Below are 19470 nucleotides of genomic sequence, written 5' to 3'. Positions count from 1 at the left end.
AAAAACGGCGCGTTCACGCGAGGAGGAGGCGGCGAGAAGAACACTGACGTCCGAGCCCTCAGATCACGTTGGCGGTGGGCAGCGAGTGGTGGCCGCCGACTCCTCTATTCTGTGGGCGACCGGCGTCTCCGATCTGATCTTGCAGCGGTCGTGGGAGGTGCGGACGGCCCGGGTGGTTAGAATGCGGAGCTGTAATCGCGGGATTTAGGGAGGGGTGGGCCGCGTGAGTTATGTGAGATTTGGATAAATGATATAAAGAAATAAGAAAATCTTGTCAACTCGTTTAGGGGTTTAGGGTTTAGGGGTTTAGGGTTATTAGGGTTTAGGGGTTTAGGGGTTCAGTGTTTAGGGTTTAGTGGAGGGGGGGGGTTAGGGTTATCAGGGTTTAGGGTTTAGGGTTTAGGGTTTAGTGGGGGGTGGGTGGGTTAGGGTTATCAGGGTTTAGGGTTGAGTGTTGACATGCAAGCCCGGAAATGCGCGTGTTAGAGATCGTACTTGCATGTATATGTACTAATGATCCCAAACTTCCTTAATGGCATCCCATGACCACATAGAGAATGCATGCATAATGGTTTCCATGTGGGGCAAAATTTTGAATGTTTTTATGGTTTAGTGGGGGGGGTTAGGGTTATCAGGGTTTAGGGTTTAAGGGTTCTAGGGTTGACGTAACTATGTTTGTCTTACGGTGGACGTAGCACACACCAGACATTGGTGGAGCATTGGTCTACAACGGATTCCCTCCGGTAGCATCGATCCGGTCCGTTGACTGGATCGGCCGACAAACTTCGTGCCACATAGAGCATGCATCCATCCACTGGACCGAATCGATGTTGGGTTGGTTTCATACAGGTGAGGAACCCAGCTAGTGCTTTCGGGGTGTTGTGATGCTAGGCCGGAAATGCGCGTGTCAGAGATCGTACTTGCGTGTATAATCCCAAACTTTCTTCATGGCATCCCATGACCCCATAGAGAATTCATGCATAATGGTTTCCACGTGGGGCAAAATTTTGAATGTTTTTACTGTTTCGTGTGTGTGTGGGGGGGGGGGGTTAGGGTTATCAGGGTTTAGGGTTCAGGGTTTTTTGGTTTTTTGGGTTTAGGGTTGGTTTACAATGTATTCCATCCGGTACCATCCGACAACCTTCATGCCACATTGTTCACATTGTCCAATTAACACTTTGTATAGATTTTTTGGGTAAAAAATGAACAAAATAATGCAACTAATCTGAACGTAATGTTTGGCATGTATCAAACCAAGTAGCCACTATTCCTCAAAAAAACCCAGTTAGCCACTAATTGCACCGAACATATCTCGTAATTACCAACGAAAATGGGTTGACAATTATTTCTGCAAATTCTTGGAATGAATTTATTGCTCTTCCTTTTTAGAGAAGAATACGTTACAAATTTGCTAACATAAAAAATTTGTTGTTCAAACAGAAACTGCCTCATCTTGTTGTGCCCCAAGACATGGCAGAATATGGTCATACAAGGCATTAAGCACAAATTTTATTTTGGAAACAAGAAATCAGTTTTCAATTTTATTTTTCCTTTCCAATAGATTACGAATGAGCTTTTCCTTGGTCTGGTCATACAAGGCCTTAAGCACAAATGACATTGCTTATACAGAAGCTGACTGAAATAATTTGTTAACAACTTCTAATGTGTGATGATCAACATGTAAACAAATCCCACAACAATTATTGAAAAATAAAATCCCGCGGCCATCAGATTTGCGTGCTTATTCAGATCGATCAACTACCTTAAGTTATTGTTCATCTTCTTCAATTCCACCTTGAGTTCCGCATCCGCCACCATCAGAGGAACATTGGCATAGCCCTTATTATCCACCGCCGATGGCAGATCTGCCTCTAGGGTTGCCCCGTGCCTCAAATCAATGGGCAAATCAATTAAGCCATCCGTTTGAAGCCTCTCAACGTATTCATCTAGCCACTCAAAATGCTTGCATGTTTTCAGCTTCTGAAATAGGGAAGGGAAACCCTAAATCACAATTCCGAGGAAATAAATATAAATCTGGGGTCAGAATTCATAGCAAAAAGACACAACAGAACATAGATTTAACCTTCCCCGCTTCTGGTTTGCTATCGCATTTCACAAATTCCCGCCCATGGTTTCCATTCTTCTCCGATATGGTTGTCAAATGCTTCAGTGGCGCGATGCATGGGCAGTCGGGGAATCTGGTCATCGGCAGTGAACCATACCGCGGCCATGATGACGGAGAGGCCGAACTGGACATGGACATCTCTCGTCTCTCACCGTCCACCGGCGATGGCAGGCTTCGTCGCTGGAGAAGAATAACAATTTGGTGGGGCAAGGGAAAGGGAGGCAATGGTGGGCGGCGGCTTGGCATGGGCACGGCGATGGCTCGGGCTTCTGTGATATGTGGTTGGACCCGCGGTCAGTGCACATGTTTTGGAAACCCCGAAAAGATCACGCTCGTTTAAAAAAACTTGCATCGAAGCGCATTACTTTAAAATAACTAATTAACCCTACAATCACGGATATATACCTTCCCATTATACCGCATATCTACCCTATCCTAACCACCCCATCTACCTTGTTTCTCCTCACATAGCCATCGCCGGGATCACGCCATCGCTTCTCAAGCTTCCACGCCAACGCCGGATTAAAAAGGTCTCCTCCACGGCTGCTCCCATCTTCGATTGCAGTGCTGATTATTTTTTCCATTGATTCGACCAAGAAGTCATTTCCGAAGAGATTAGAAAATCCAGGTTTTGCCATAGTTGAGTAGTTCTGGTGTAATTCGAGTATAGGATGTCATGCAAGAGCTTTTTGATTGATAGTTTGTAGTAGTTGATCGTAAGAACTGGTTCTGAATATTGTTTCATGGTCGTATTGTTTCGAATTAGTTGGATGAGGTTGTGGATACAGTTTTCATACTATGGGTATATGTGTTGCTGTAGGGACCATGGTCTCAGAGGCGCATAACAACCGTGCGGAGTACGACAAGTCTTTGCATGAAGCGCGCCGGGAGATCGACTTGAAGGTGCAAAAGGATCGCGATGAGGTAGATAAGAAACTGAAAAAAGAACGTTCATACATGGACAGGATGATAAAGGAGGAGCGTGAGGAGTTTTCCCGTAAGATGGCGAAGATGCGTCTTGAGATTGAAGAAAAGTATAAGCGGGACTGTGAGTACATGGAAAAAAAGTTTGTCCTTGGCTACAAGGAAATGCATCAAACGTTGCAGAAGGACCGGAAGCTTGTGGACAGTGTTATACAGACAGAGCGAGTCAGGATGGATGCGTATGTGTTTCAGGCACGTGCGGATATGGACAGTAAGCTGCTACAGGAGCGGTCGGACATCGATTATAAGGCCATGCTGGAGAAGGTCCGCTTGGAAGGACATATGTTAGAAGACCGTGCGATCTCACGGCCACCCCGACAACATGTCTTCAATTATTCTCCCCCTGTAAGTATCTCGCACCGATTCTATATATTAAGGACTTACGTATTCTATGATACAAACATCTTCAATTTGTGGCAACCTTATGTCGGCGATTGTATGTAGGCTAAGCATCATGAGACGGCACAGTCGCCATTCACTCGAGACATTGCGATAGAGTCACCCGTTCAATGCCACATCAGTCCACCCCAACAACATATCATCAATTCTCCCCTTGTAAGTACCTCGCAAGGATGCATACCCAAGATATGGTATGACCTTTCAAAACTTGTGTGTAAACCCACTGTCGACGTTTCATACGCAGGATAAGAAGCCTGTGATGGCAGAGTCCCCAGTCACACCACATGAAGGATACATTCCACATAACAAGGCGAGAAGGTTTGAGATGGCACAATCCCCAGTCACTCCACATGAAGGATACATTCCACAAAAGCAGGTAACAACGCCGCAATGTTGCTATGCACATAAATAATTATGTTTGCCCCTTTACTCACTGAATGTATCAACTCTGATGTGAGATACTAGGTGCTGGTCATGGAATTTTTTGTTAGTAGGGATGATGAGATGTCACATGTCCTGAGAGCATACTTTGATGAACACCCGGCAGAAGTCAGAATTTTTGAACCCGCCAAAGTGACCTACGATCTCATTATGAGTGAAATGAGAGATACTTTTGGTTGCAAACTGGGAGCAGAACTGTACTACTTCTTACCCGGGTCTGTGTGGAAGCTACCAGAAGGAATGTTCTTGATTGCAGGACCAGATGATGTACAAAAAATGCTTTTTGATCTGAATGGCAGCAAGACATGTCACCTGTACATTGTGTACAATAGAACTGCGGGTTGTTTTCCCGAGGATGGCATTGATTCAGAGGTTCAAATTTTAAATGTTACATGCATCTAGTTTATGGCTACGTCTTTTTTGAGTTCTTCCTAATACAATTCCTATGGTTTTCTATAGGAAGTGAGAATCCAAGAAATGGAGGGTCTTGCTAGAGAGTTGGCAAAGAAAGACTAAGAACAACTTAAGTTGTATGGTTATATTGATGTTAAAGAGAAAAAGATTGAAGCACATGGGTCGTCGCCAAGCCCGACGCAATCTCCAACGACGCAACGCAAGAAGTCACTGGATTTTGGCAGTGGAGAAGACAATATGGAGTAGGCTCAATTGTTTTTCAACCAGTTTAAGCTTCAAACCAGGATTATTTTGTTGCAAACAAACATTGTTTTCTGTTTCACACTATGTTCGCAATTATGGTACAATTTATTCATGAGACAGTTCTTTGAACAACAATGCATGTGTTTTATGATCAATCATACAATTGTTTCTGAGTTGTTTTTGAGATGGCATTGCATCTAAAGAAGTTTCCATCTATAAAACTTGGCACGCAGTCGCATCGGAATCGCGTATCACGCGAGAGGCATGCGTCGCACGGGAGCGCGTCGCACGGGAGCTTGTTTTCGGGTAGAAATCGTAACATAGTTCGGATAGATAAAGTTCACGTCCGCCACCTGCGCATGCAAACCCATGTCGCCGCCATTCCCATGCATGCATGCCTCAGGCGCAGACAACGAGATGGCCCAACGGTCCATCCAGCGACCCAGCGGGTGAGGCTGGCGTGGGACGGCCCATCCGAATTAGGCCCAAGCGAGTGTCACGCCGGGCACATCCCAAGGGTGCAGGGAGTTTAGCCCCACCTCGCCGAGCGAGCGGAGCTAGCACCGGTTTATATAGCGGGCTGAACTTTCCCTCTCAAGTTCCTTTCTAAAGCGGGCAGCACATTGCCTAACCGTCCCCGTCCCTACCCTGTGGGCCTACTTGCTACCTGTTATCACAATCTGATGGGCCTCTGCATCCTGGCCCAATAAATGATTGGGTTGCTAGTCATATGCAGGCCGTTGAATTGTGAACTTTAAGCGGCAAGTAGGCGGGCTTTTTTGTCATATTTCATTTTTTGCATTTGGCACCATTATTTCCATTGCAGCCATTCCATCATGCTGCATTTTGCACTACTAGGAAAAAGGCTATAGATGGAATGGACACTAATGGCGCACCTGTCATGTGGTGCGCACTACGATATAGCAGTAGCATCACATCACAACCATAAGTGTTCTGCACCAGCATCATAACAATCACATAACTACATAACAAAAGCAAACTTGTTCATCATTACAAAAGCAAACTTGTTCAACTTAACAAAAGCAAACTTGTTCATCATTACAAAAGCAAAGTTGTTCAACATAACAAAAGCAAACTTGTTCAACCACATAACTACAAACTGAGACACACAATACAACAAACAACTCAATATCCCCAGTAGTAGGGGTCATCCCAATGATCCTCCGCCTCTTGCCATTGCTCCAAACCTTCTTTGACGGTTTCGATTTTCTTCCATGCCTCATAGGTGACATACGCATATTTCGCTGCATACTCGATGAGGTAATCTGGCAGTGGGCTGTCCCCCCATCGTTTGTGGTCCAATTTCTTGTTGATCTTCCCCTTCATTTCCTTGTAGGATGGGTGGATGAGGCTGGCTGCAAACTCAGCCAAAGACTACCACTTCTTTCCATTGTTTGGAACTCTCCATTTGCACTGCATGTCGACGTACTTGTCGGGGTTGATCTCCAAACCAGACAACTTCAGCTTCTCCTTGTCACCTCCAATGGAGAAGCCAACAAAGGTGTACAGCTTCTTCTCCTGCAGGAGCGGGCGGAGTTCCTTGGGCCTGCATCAAATTAATCTGGTGCATCAAATTCATCTACTTCAAAAACTTCAAAAACTACTAATTAGACAGAAACTTCAGAACTAGTATTGCATCTACTTCAGAACTTCAGAACTAGTATTGCATCTACTTCAGAACTTCAGAACTATTTCATCTACTTCATCTACTTCAGAAACTACTAATTAGACAGAAACTTGAGAACTTCAGAACTAGTATTGCATCTACTTTAGAACTTCAGAACTATTTCATCTACTTCAGAAACTTCAGAAACTACTAATTAGACAGAAACTTCAGAACTTCAGAACTATTATTGCATCTACTTCAGAACTTCAGAACTATTGCATCTACTTGAGAAACTTCAGAAACTACTAATTAGACAGAAACTTCAGAACTTCAAAACTAGTATTGCATCTACTTCAGAACTTCAGAACTATTGCATCTACTTGAGAAACTTCAGAAACTACTAATTAGACAGAAACTTCAGAACTTCAGAACTAGTACTGCATCTACTTCAGAACTTAAGAACTATTGCATCTACTTCAGAAACTACTAATTAGACAGAAACTTTAGAACTTCAGAAACTTCAGAACTTCAAAACTAGTTTTGCATCTACTTCAGAACTCCAGAACTATTGCATCTACTTCAGAAACTTCAGAAACTACTAATTAGATAGAAACTTCAGAACTTCAGAAACTTCATAACTGGATGTTTTTACCATTTGGTTGCCGCGGTGATGTGGTATTCCAGGACGAGATCCTCCATGCATAACTGCAGAACTGCAGCCATTTGCGGAGGTTTGTCTTCCCTGGTATACTCGACATCAACGCCGATCGACCGAGAAACCATGCCGCCGAGCCTGCTCCTCATGTCGCGGATCCTCTTGTCGGCTTCGTCTAGATTGCTGGTGCATACGACATCCATCTTCTCCTTCAGGTGGATATCAACCATGAGCGGCACGGTGTAGTCCTGCTTCTGCCCGGGGAACGGAACGTCGTCGTCGACCACCAGCGGCTCCTTGCCAGATGCCTCACCACGGTGATGCTTGGCAGACGGAGGGGAGTTGCTCCACGATGCCTCCGCCATTCTCTTGGCAGACGGAGGGGAGTTGCTCCACGATTCCTCCGCCATTGCCCTCCTGGCCAGCGATGGTGGAGGCAGAGGGGAGTTGCTTGATGGTGGAGGCGGAGGGAGGAAGATGGAGCGGCAATGGAATGAGGAGGGAGGCAGAGGGAGGAAGATGGAGCGGCAATGGAATAGGAGGGGAGTTACCTGCGTCATGGTCGTGGGGAGTTGCCAGTGGAGGGGAGACGTGGGGAGTTGCCAGTGGAGGGGAGACGTGGGGAGTTGCCTCCAAAACTCAAACGTCCTGCCCTTTGGCCCTCGAAAACTCTGGAGGGGACACGTGGGCCCTTTGGTTTCTCCTGTTTCTGAAACAAAACAGAAAAATAACAACCATATTTTGCTCTAAAATTAATGACCACTGCAACCATATTAGGAGATCAAAAATGGCACCAAAACAGTCACTGCAGCCATCCAAAATGGCACCAAAACAGCACCAAAACAACATCAGCCAAAACAACATCCAGTGGCGCACCAGTAGTGCGCCATTAGAAGGCAAAATCGGTGCGCCACTAGCATGCCTTTTCCTAGTAGTGTTGGCAAGAACAAGCTAGAGTTGTACACACCTTGATTTAATGCTGCATTTTCCAAGTTTTTGTATTTTTTTGATTTTTTTGAATTTATAATGCCCTCTAGACTGACTGCTGAAAACATCGGTCTATGCCTCAAGAGGGCATTGTAAAATTAATTTTTTCAAAATTTTCTTTCATAGACATGTTTGGCACATGTGGGTCACCATGTACAAGAAAATTTGGGTGATTTGGAGGTGGTGGAAAAATTCACCTTTTTTCAAAAACTGGTTACCCATATTTTGCTCTAAAATTAATGATCAATGCAACCATATTAGGAGATCAAAAATGGCACCAAAACAGTCACTGCAGCCATAAAAAATTCACCATGTGCTAGTAGCTGTCAAGGCCTTGATGAATCACTATTCACATGCAGGTCCCCTTGAGGCATAGACCGATGTTTTCAGCTGTCAGTCTAGAGGGCATTATAAATTCAGAAAAATTCAAAAAAATACAAAATCTTGGAAACCTAGTTTTGTTTGTGGAAGAGATCATCTGTGCCAAAATTGAGGTGATTTGGAGGTGGTCGAAAAAATGCCCGCATTCCGGAGGGACCATTTGGTCTCACTTAAGCCAGTTTTTGAAAAAGGTGAATTTTTCCACCACCTCCAAATCACCCAAATTTTCTTGTACATGGTTACCCACATGTGCCAAACATGTCTATGAAAGAAAATTTTGATAAAATTTATTTTACAATGCCCCCTTGAGGCATAGACCGATGTTTTCTGCAGTCAGTCTAGAGGGCATTATAAATTCAAAAGAATTCAAAAAATACAAAAACTTGGAAACCTAGTTTTATTTGTGGAAGAGATCATCTGTGCCAAAATTGAGGTGATTTGGAGGTGGTCGAAAAAATGCCTGCATTCCGGAGGGACCGTTTGGTCTCACTTAAGCCAGTTTTTGAAAAAGGTGAATTTTTCCACCACCTCCAAATCACCCAAATTTTCTTGTACATGGTTACCCACATGTGCCAAACATGTCTATGAAAGAAAATTTTGATAAAATTTATTTTACAATGCCCCCTTGAGGCATAGACCGATGTTTTCAACAGTCAGTCTAGAGGGCATTATAAATTCAAAAAATACAAAAACTTGGAAACCTAGTTTTGTTTGTGGAAGAGATCATCTGTGCCAAAATTGAGGTGATTTGGAGGTGGTCGAAAAAATGCCCACATTTCGGAGGGACCATTTGGTCTCACTTAAGCCAGTTTTTGAAAAAGGTGAATTTTTCCACCACCTCCAAATCACCCAAATTTTCTTGTACATGGTTACCCACATGTGTCAAACATGTCTATGAAAGAAAATTTTGATAAAATTTATTTTACAATGCCCCCTTGAGGCATAGACCGATGTTTTCAACAGTCAGTCTAGAGGGCATTATAAATTCAAAAAAATTCAAAAAATACAAAAACTTGGAAACCTAGTTTTGTTTGTGGAAGAGATCATCTGTGCCAAAATTGAGGTGATTTGGAGGTGGTCAAAAAAATGCCCGCATTCCGGAGGGACCTGCATGCAAGAGTCGGGGACCTGCATGTGAATAGTGATTCATCAAGGCCTTGACAGCTACTGGCACAGCGGCTGTCACCCGATTTGCATGCAGCGAAGATGAATGTGCATGGAGGTTTCTCAAAGATTTCCAAGCACACCCCAGTGGGCCCCGCTTATTGAAAAAATACGTAAGTCATTATTGCTCTGTAAATGAAGAATATGCATGACAACCGTAGTAAGGGTGAAGAATCATATTCATCCTACAATGAGGACCAACGCTTGCTAAAATCACCTCGATGAAGGTATTTAAGCAGGTAAAGGAGCTGGTCGAGGGGCGAGGTGGGACTATTTTTAGTTAGACGATAACAACGTGCTAGATCGTACGCGACATGGGCCGTCCGGAGCTGCAACCTCGGATGGGCCGGTGTTTGGGTCGACGTAGGAAAATGGCCTGCCATGCATGCATGGCGTCGGTAGTCTCACCTAAATGATGGACACGCACCGAGCCAGCCATGCAGACCGTGGGATCGCGCGGGAGATCCGTCTGGCGGCCGTGTGTGCGTGCAGAAATACATCACAATAATTATTCTACTCGACAATAACAAGTGCTCCATGCTAGCCCTTATTCCTGTTCAAAATACATCATCATTCTTAAAGTTGGACATCAAATGATACACACAGAAAATGGAAACGAAAGATGTCGAACTAATACAGTAACATGGCAGTACAACCACACTTCACTAAATTACTGTCACGATGAAATAGAATGTAAAGACCACGTCACACAAAGCTGAATGGCATACGACGTTCTCTGGCTCATCGTCGGTTCATGCTGTATGTAGATATCACAGTTCAGCCTCGAGATCCTACACAGAAGAATAAAATAAATCACATGGACATCAATTATGTGTAAAACACATGCAAAAACTAAATATGAACATATTTTGTACCTCTAGCAATTTAGCGCATTTACGTCGATTGTGACCTGGTTTCTTGCAATAGTCACAGATATTCTGTGATCTTGACTTCTTTGTCTTTGCCTGCAGCCTTTTCTTCGGTGCACCTCGTACTGGCACATGCACGGGATCCAGAACCTTATCAACTTTCTCCGAGTGCGGCATCAATGGGCCAAACCTAATGCTGTTATGTTGAGCATTAGTTGACTCCTTGCTGTCAGCTTGTTCAAAACTTGATTGCTTGCCATGATGTTGTGCTTGCAAAAGCATCTTTAGACGGTGATAGTCCTCACCAGAGTGGCATGCCTTGAAACTTGCGGCGTGACTACAATTCCGCAACTCGCGGTACCTCTACAGGCTTACCGAATAGTCATACATCTGGTTTTTTCTGGTAGGTGCATATGCACATTTTGCATTCATAGTCCACCTAGTGGGAACGCAACAACCTGGCAGAATTGTTTGTTTTAAAATCCCCAATATGTAAAAAATGTGAGAACATGGTGTGCCTGCGTATTCCAGCTTACGGCAAGAACAACTCACCCTGTGCAAAAGACCTCCTTGCTATTCAATGCGCACTCCAAACTTTTTATCCATTCTTTCCTGCTTGGACACAACATAAGTGGAATCTTCTGATCCATCTAGTATCTCTCTGATCTGACATTTGCTGACAGCATCTATGCTCCATAAGACCATCTTAAAGACACTAGGTGTGAAAACTTTTGCGGCGTGTTTCTCAAGCGGCGAAGCATTTTCCTCTGTAAATGGAACGGACTGCAAGGCTTCGACGTCATGGCGAGCTTCGTTAATCCGTCGCGACGCAAGGCAACGCTCATAGTGCTCTAGCATTTCAAACAACGACATCTTACCCTCAAGATGCGTATGTAGCACAGAGTTCAAGCTCTCACTCCTCTGATTGCTGCTCAATCCTAGGAAACAACGCCCCTCAAGATATGGAGCACACCACAACTTTCTCATCTGATACATCTGATGCAGCCAAGACTCCTCACTGGTTACTTTATTCCGTTGTAAGAATTGTATCCATTTTATCTCATGCTCTTCAATGCAAGAAGTATCATAAATGAAAGATCTGAATTCCTTCTTTACGTCGTCATCATGCAGATGGCGTACAATGTTCTGCTGAATGTGCCATATACATAGTCTATGGGTTGAGTCTGGCCAGACCACCCTTATTGCTCTCTGCATTGCAAGGTCCCCATCTGTGATCACAGATATCAGATGCTTCTGTGCCATGCAATCAGAAAAGGTCTGCAACATCCACTCGTATGCCTGGCTTGTTTCATGAGAAATTATACCACTGCCAAAAATAACAGTGTTGCGGTGGTGATTCAACCCGACAAACGGCACGAATGGAAGATTGTATTTGTTGGTTCTGTGTGTGCTATCGAAAACAATGACGTCTCCGAAAGCCTCGTAGTCAAGTCGCGACTGACTATCAGCCCAGAACAGTCCCTTCAGATGGCCATGCTCGTCTACCAAGTACTTGAAGAAAAAAATCCACATCTCGCTCTCGCCTCGCCATCATGTGCATGATCACCGTATTAGCATCACCGGCACTGATTGTCTCCTGCTTATTAGCATGGCAGAAATTATAACCGTCCCTCTTTATGCATCCAACCTTATCAAATCCACCGTATTGAAAGCACAAAATATCCATAATACGGTATTTGCGGATCCCACATTTTTCCATGTCCGCTTTCTGCTCATCGCTAATTCATCTGTGCGAACGCAGCAGACAAGAAAGATCCCATGGGGCTAGAGGATGGCTGTGCTCATCGATGAAATCCTTGACAAACCACCGACTGGTTTCCTTCTGTCTCGTAATGACCAATTTAGCATTACACCCAACCCGAGTTAAACTTCGTGGCCTCCTCTTTCTATCTTCCATCTTTCTTTTCATGTGCTTCTCTTCGCGAAACCCTTGACGACTACACACAATTTTCCTTAAAATTATGTATTTGTTGGATCCATCCCACTCAACATAGCTTTTCCTCACACTAAAACCTTTTTCAAGAGCATATTTGTTGTAGAATTCATAGCCTTCAGCCTCACTATCAAACATCTTGCTGACAACATTTACATACTCGAACATACTCTCATCACTTGCATATGCCATGTCTTCCTGCATATGACATGTGAGGGAAACCAATCATCAACATCTTTCTGTTTATCAATGTTGCAGGTGTAAAATAGCTCATAGGCAAAGACAAGTGCATGGAAAAGACTTTGCTCGTTTGACATGTGAGGGAAACCAATCATCAACGTCCAACAAGTACTATCTCATCTTCCTTTAAACTATATTTCATGCACTATGCAAACCTAAAGTGATGATTACTTTAATAAACTAAATTAAGTGAACTATGGAACCAGTATCTCATCTTCCTTTAGTATATCTCATCTCAAATGTCAAGTAAGTCACTTTTTTCCGCGGTACCAAAGGAAGTAAGCAATGCCCTCAACATCTTACTTAAACAAACATGATGCGATTAGCTCAAGAGAAACTATGCCACGATGAAGCTTTCCATTCGTTGTTCTAGTCCGTACCCGGATCTTGTGGGGTTGAGGTTGTACTGCATGCACGATGGAGGGGCGCAACGGCCAAGAGAACGAGCAGAACGCCAAGCCGAATTCATACCTTAAGGATGGTACACGCGAAGAGATGGGATCGCCCGCCGCGGTCGCCGCCGATTCAGCCGGCGCAGATCCGGCCTTCTTCTTCTTCGGTGATGGCGTGGGGGGCTGGGGTTGTTTGGGTGAAGGACGAGGACAATGAATTTATTCCTCTCGCCGGGCAGGTCGAGGACGGAGAAGGTCAAGAGCGGCGAGCGGCGACGAATAGATCGGAGGAGGATTCTGAACTGGATCGAGTAGACATGGATCTGGTCCTCAGGTGATCGGTTCAAGAAAAGATATTTCCCCCTGGACCATTATGCCCTTATGGCAATTAACATATTAAATTTAATCAATTAAAATTCTCCGCAAGATCTGACGGCCAATAAAAATCAGACGTGATCAGACATGTAAGTATTGCTAAGTACTCCGAGTACTAACCCAGTCACCGTAAAACAGCTCTATGAATATACTGTATGTAATATGGGATGGCTATTTTGATTAAGAGATCAATTTTTATGCAGGTTTATCTACACTCTTCTCCGCCTGGGAATCATCATGTGCTTGCTGACCTGCTCGGGCCACATCGCCGCTGAAACTGCAAACAGCCCCTGCCTGTCTTGTGTATCCTTGGAAGCGTCTGATACTAGGAGTTGCGTTAGCCTATTTAAGTGTGCTTACATGGCAGCTGCTACTGGTTTAGCAAAATTCCTCAAAGCCTTTTGCGTTGTCACATAAAGACCAAACCTTGCGTGCTTTTTTCCAGATATATCCATTTCAAAAATATAAATGATATTTCAAAAAGAGGGTCATGTCTCTAGCAGTTAAGTTTAGAACTGGAATTGTTGACTCCTAATAATAGTTTGCTGAAACCTTAAGTCCCAGTTATGTTCTTGGAGCTCTGTGACCTTAGATGTACTGTGTCTTGGTGATATGGACTATTTTGCCTTAACCTGCCATGTATGTAGCACGTGATCTTTGTATTCTTGCTTGTGATACTGCAAGCTGCAATCGCCGCCGATGTATTTCTGAATAGCTACTGGGAGGAGGTAAGGAGCACTTCAGCTGCTATATACTTGATATTTCTGTGTGTATTTTAGAACCAAAATAAGGTCTCTTTTGTCGCCAATTTTTTTGCTGGAATGGAAGTCGTCTTAAGAACAAAATGAAATTATGACTGGTCGAACCTGAGAAAGTTTACTTCTAAAATATATCCATATGTCGTCTTAAGAACAAAATGAAATTATGTCTGCTTGAACCTGAGAAAGTTTCCTTCTAAAAATATGCCCATATGTAGTTTGCATAGTATGGCCTTTTCTTTTCACGTAGTATGAGAAATACATGCAGTGCTCTACTTAAGATATTCTCTTCAAAATGACATCTCTAAAATTACTTGATTGCAGATCATTATTCAGACATGTTTGTTGCATATTTTTCCTTTTTATTTTTCACCCTTGCATCGAGTGGCTTATTTATCAGGTCTGTTTTATGTTATTTTCTCTGTTCCAATATAAATATTCATTTTAAAGGTTCGCTTCCTGGTGTTCTAATTTGGGATTTCTTGCCCTACTTTAGGCAGTACCTCCATCAAAATTAGAAAGACATTTTAGTAATGTTGTGTTTTTTGGGCCATGCTTGTGGATATACTCACTCCGTTCCTAAATATAAGCCTTTTAGAGATTCCATGCAATTTATAAATTATAATTTCAGTGATGTCTCATCCTTCTCATTTGCTATCCAGTTTTTTCTTAGAGCAATGGTCTTATGATTCTGTTTGTATCTAATGCCATTTTCTATGTTTTTCTTACTTATTTTCAGGACAAATCCCACCAGACTTGGCTCTAATTGAAGTTATCATAAGAGTAAGCAATCAGCACTTGCTGTTCTGTTTTCTGATTCTATTGAGAAAGCTCAAAATTTGCAGTGTAAGATCAAACTTTTGCCCGCAGAATATTGAATGTGCACTAAAAAGTATGTAGATTTACTCATGAGGGCAGAATCCTGTGAATTTCTTTTGAATCGATTGCTCAATTAGGAATAATAACATACATGATTTACGCATGTGTGGACTTGGAACTTATGATCCTTTTGTTTGCGAACTATTGTTGCATATGTACGCATGTGTGGACTTCCGTTGGATATATATTGCTTGCTGGATCTATATATTGCTGGATATATATTGTTGGTCATTTTGATTGCTGGATAAATATTGTTGGTCATTTTGTTTGCTGGATCAATATATTGCTGAATATATATTGTTGGTCATTTTGCTTGCTGGATCGATCAATATATTGCTGGATATATAAGCCATCTTGCTGCTGCTCGCTGAAGCATGCAGGAAAAAAATATGCTAGTATTTGGCATATAAACCGTGTGCTCCAGGGACATGGCACCCGGCTTATAGGCATATTATGCCACGGGGAGCTGTATAAGCCGAGTGTTTCATATGCAGGCACCCGGCTTATAGGATATGTTTAACAGTGGATGTCCTATAAGCCGTGTACAAAGGCACCCGGCTTATATTTAAACCGTGCAGCTCGTGCAGATACAAGGTTTATATTTAAACCATGTGGCTCCCTTAGGCACTCGGTCTATATTTAAACCGTGTAGTGCTCGTGGGCACTTGGTTTATATATAAACCGTGTGGCTCATGCAGGCACTCGGTTTATATTTAAACCGTGCGGCTCTGTTAGGCACTCGGTTTATATTTAAACCGTGTAGCGCTTGAGGGCACTCGGTTTATACTGATGGTGACACGTGGCCGTTATCTTCCGGCTGCTGTCATGTTACTTTAGTAAGCCGAGAGCCTCGTATAAACACAAGGCTTATAAGTAAATCGAGTGTTTTCCCACTGGCACTCGGCTTATAGCGTATAAGCTGATCAAGTGTAAACCATGTCATATAAGCCGGGAGTTTGACTCGGCTTATATATAAACCGAGTTTATATCGACATAAGCCGAGTTCTTTGGGTACACGGCTTTAAAGTTTTTTCCTGTAGTGGTAGTCGACAACAACGTCTCTGTCCACTGAAAACTCAGACTGGGAAAGATGCTCAGCCTGCCAATTTGATGTGCTCAACAATATTTGCTAAGACTAGAACAGACGGAGCAAATCTTAGATGTATGGGCATCTGACTAATTGACGACCAACCGAGTGAGTTGCCAACAAGACAAAGAAGTTGTTGCATGTGTTTGCGTTTACTAGCTAGCTTTTTAAATAAAGCCAGACAGAAGAAGTGGAATATGGCGCATGAATTTCGGTGTCCTTATTCTCATGAAAGGGACATCGGAGTAGGTAGGGAAACAGCCGCAGACCCTCCGCGTGGTAGATAGTATTTTGAATACATCTACCTGGATTTTTCTATCTGCGCCGCATTCTCTTACCAACTCGGCAAAATCAGCAGGTTGATATTGGAGTGCAAGCCGCGAAATAAATCTCATGAATGGGACATCGGCAGAATCGGCGAAGGTATGCACAAATATATCACGTAAATCTAGTTTTGTTAACGCGCTCTCTCTGTCTTGTAGTATAACCATGTGAATCTCCGGGTCCTACCTAGACGCACGGATAATTGACAAGGGCCCGGGAAAACTGAGCACGACGTCGTACGGGAGATGCTCCTGCATCCCATCTCGTGTAGCCTGTGGGAGGTGCTCTATGGACGGTCCTTTTGTGAATTGCGACTCACAGGTGTGCTATAATGCATGGCATTATTGGCTGGCCCATGCACATCCCCTGGTGTGTGCAAACTGCCTAGTCCATCACATGCATGCAGCATGCATGGTCCACATTCATGATAAGATCCAAGAATTAATTTTAAGAAAAACGTGCATGTCATGCACATGCATGATACCAAGCCAACAACAACGAATATAGTAGCACAATCTCACCCAACTGGGTGTAGAAGCCCGTCTATATAGTGTGGTAAAGAAGGAAGGGGAACAAATATAGAGATCTGTAGCACACTTTCTTGAAGGATACTAATACATAAATTTAAATAAAAACTGAAAAGAACGAAACATTGAACTTAAAGATGACAATGATACTACATAATATAATGACACATTAGACTGGATATGTTATGCAATGATTCCAAGAAACTATGGTCTAGCACATGTTGTCAAGAAAATGGCAATGCCGTGAGTGACGTGCTTTTTATTGCAATAGAAGGAAGAAGACACAAATAACATAGCATACTAGATTAGACTCTTAATTATCCAAGTATTGAAGATAACAACAACAACAACACGTCTATGACTTTGACTTTATTAGGGAACTATAAGAACCATGCTAAGGCCAACAAACATCCCTGCTTGTGGCAGAGTCACGATCGTTTGCAATGTTCCATGTCATTGCTCTTGTTCGCCATTGCCAACACCTGAATATATAGTTTTCAGTAGAAACAATTATTCGCCGACAATTGTAAGCTAGTCAAATGAAGATATATACTGATATTATCTTACATTAACATACATGCTATCAATCCGTCAGGTTGGCTCAAGTATAGAGATAATTAATAATCAGCAGCAGCGTAATAGCGTTCGTGGTCATCATGAGCGCAGAAAAGGCTGATATCTCTGCCATTCAACTTCTGAAGGGGTCTCGCGTTCATCTCAAAGCCCTACGCCCAATACAAACAAACAAATATATGCACTTTGCTTTCTTGAAAAAGATTGAGGAAATTAATCAATAGAATAACGTAATTACATCGTGTACAGCGTCCGTGAGAAGCTTCAATTGGTGAGTCGACACGGTAGCAACCTGCAAAAGCACATACTTACTTTTAAAATTTGGATAGAGAATATCGGGGGCGTTAGTGACCGTATGTCAGTAAGTTTAGCATTCATGGTCTAAATGTGGTCGGTAAAAGTCATTAACAACGTAGCAAGCTAGGTACCCTCTTGATGACGGTCCAGATGACCCCCTCGCCGCACGCCGGCGTGGTTAGGGAGCCCGTGTACCGGTAGTAGGCTTCACCATCGCCCCTCGCCTCCCAGGGATCCACCACGCCGACGTTCTCCTCCTTCTCCTTCGTGCCTGCCATCCTCCGCAGGTAAGGCTCTAGCTGCATGCAACGGATTGGTTCAAATCCGGCCAAGGATTTAGAAGAAAAAAAGAACTGGAGTTGGACAAAATTACGTACCTTGTGCAGGAAATGTTCGCGCCTACCGATCTTATAGAGGCGGCCGATCACGGCAGCCTTGTTCTCGGTGCTGAGGTGAACCATGTGGAGCTCCAGGCTGTACTGGTGGCTGTTTAGATGGTGCTCGCTGGGGGAGTGCCAGTGTACCTGCCTGAGGTGGTAAGCAGTGCCGTTGATCCACAAGCTCCCGGCATCGCCCTGGAACATCACCGCGATGTCATGGCCACGGTTGACGATGGAGGCCTTGGCAGAGCGGTAGGAGTGGTTGAGGTACCCGAGGTTCGGCGCCTGTGCGGCATGGCGGTCGGAGAGGTCGATGGGCGACTGCATCCGCCCGGTGCCGCATGTCGCCCACTCCTCCTTGATCTTGCCCCAGTTCTCCGGCCCGTTCTCCGACCCGCAGTCGTAGCTGAACTCCGACTCATCGTCTGCATGCAAGATATGTAAGTACTCGTTAGGAATTAATCAATGGCGGAAGAGTTAATTAAGACAAGAGTTAATCTATAGAAATTTTTTGCTCACCGGTTTCTTGCTGTCCTCTGGCTCCCGGGACGAAGGCTGAGAAGTGCAGGAGGAGAAGGAGGGCCCAGACCGGGAGGTGGAGGTGGCGAGCTGAACGCATATTGCCTTGTGTTGTGTGTTGATCGAGGTGCTACTGCTGCTTGGTAGCTGGGTTATCCAAGAGGGGCAGGTCGGTGGGGTACATATATACACAATTTTCCTCGTGAAGCTAGCGGATGCGTATGCATCTATATCCATCTGCTCGGCTTTTCTCACATGTGGGTTTCAAAAAGCCGGATTGCTAAATCTCAGTGGATTACCAAGTCTCAGTCGATGCTATATTCGTGGGATCTTACATGAAGATACGTGGATATATTTTTTTTTGCTTTCTTGCAAGTTATGTCATTTGACTTAGGCCCTGTTTGGTTCATAAGTCGTAGGACTTTTTTTAGTCCCAACTTATAAGTCCCAAGTCCCTACCTGTTTGGTTTCTGGGACTTATAAGTCTCTATAAGACCATACTATAATTATAAATCCCTATAAGTTCCTCTTTGAGAGTCTTATTTCATAAGTCCCAAATGTCCACTTTAAATCCCTATAAGTCCCTCCTGTTTGGTTTAGATGGGACTTAGACTTTTTTAAGTCCCTAAACCAATAAATCTTTGGAAACAAACACCCTCTTAGATTTGGTTCAGTTTCAGTCGATCGAGACCTAGCCACACCCTTTAAAAAAAATCCTATACCGCTAGTCCTAGTAAATGTAGTCTCTGTTCCTTGTGTAGTTTTCATGCGTGGCGACCCAGTCACTGTTTTAGAAATAATACGGGACTAAAATGCTCATGGCTACAACGTTGATTACAGGATTGACAATCCTTCCATTTTTTTAACACACAGTAC

At 43.6% G+C, this 19470-nt stretch overlaps 1 protein-coding gene and 1 long non-coding RNA gene across 3 annotated transcripts; one reads left to right on the top strand and one right to left on the bottom strand.

The window, feature by feature from the left end:
• The first annotated feature begins 13397 nt into the window (after window positions 1-13397).
• Window positions 13398-14817, top strand: LOC125523526. Its single transcript, XR_007290279.1, has 3 exons — window positions 13398-13553; window positions 13898-13978; window positions 14748-14817. It is a non-coding gene; the product is annotated as an uncharacterized LOC125523526 (long non-coding RNA).
• Window positions 14818-17053: 2236 nt separating this feature from the next.
• On the bottom strand, window positions 17054-18757 carry LOC125521980 (alpha carbonic anhydrase 7-like). 2 transcript variants are annotated; one of them, XR_007289554.1, is made up of 6 exons: window positions 18595-18757; window positions 18073-18500; window positions 17827-17994; window positions 17637-17690; window positions 17393-17550; window positions 17054-17307 (listed from the first exon to the last, which is right to left on the bottom strand). XR_007289554.1 is itself a non-coding variant. In XM_048687044.1 (6 exons), the coding sequence occupies exons 1-5, from the start codon at window positions 18692-18694 to the stop codon at window positions 17443-17445; spliced, it is 858 nt and encodes a 285-aa protein (XP_048543001.1). In that variant the 5' UTR covers window positions 18695-18757; the 3' UTR covers window positions 17054-17307; window positions 17403-17442. The 2 variants fall into 2 exon arrangements, 1 of the variants encoding a protein (XP_048543001.1); XM_048687044.1 differs by having other exon boundaries at window positions 17403-17550.
• Between the last annotated feature and the right edge of the window lie 713 nt (window positions 18758-19470).

Source organism: Triticum urartu, chromosome 7 (genome assembly GCF_003073215.2).
Source record: "Triticum urartu cultivar G1812 chromosome 7, Tu2.1, whole genome shotgun sequence".
Lineage (NCBI taxonomy): Eukaryota > Viridiplantae > Streptophyta > Magnoliopsida > Poales > Poaceae > Triticum > Triticum urartu.
Note: the sequence above shows the minus strand (reverse complement) of the source record. Positions and strands in the feature narration are given on the sequence as shown.

What these genes read in the sequence shown, in the direction of transcription:
- LOC125521980 (XM_048687044.1), bottom strand. Translation starts at nt 18,694, where the DNA reads ATGCGTTCAGCTCGCCACCTCCACCTCCCGGTCTGGGCCCTCCTTCTC. An exon ending in CAGAGGACAGCAAGAAACCG is followed by an intron (nt 18,501 to 18,594) that starts GTGAGCAAAAAA and finishes TCTTGCATGCAG; the next exon opens with ACGATGAGTCGGAGTTCAGC. An exon ending in GCGAACATTTCCTGCACAAG is followed by an intron (nt 17,995 to 18,072) that starts GTACGTAATTTT and finishes CGTTGCATGCAG; the next exon opens with CTAGAGCCTTACCTGCGGAG.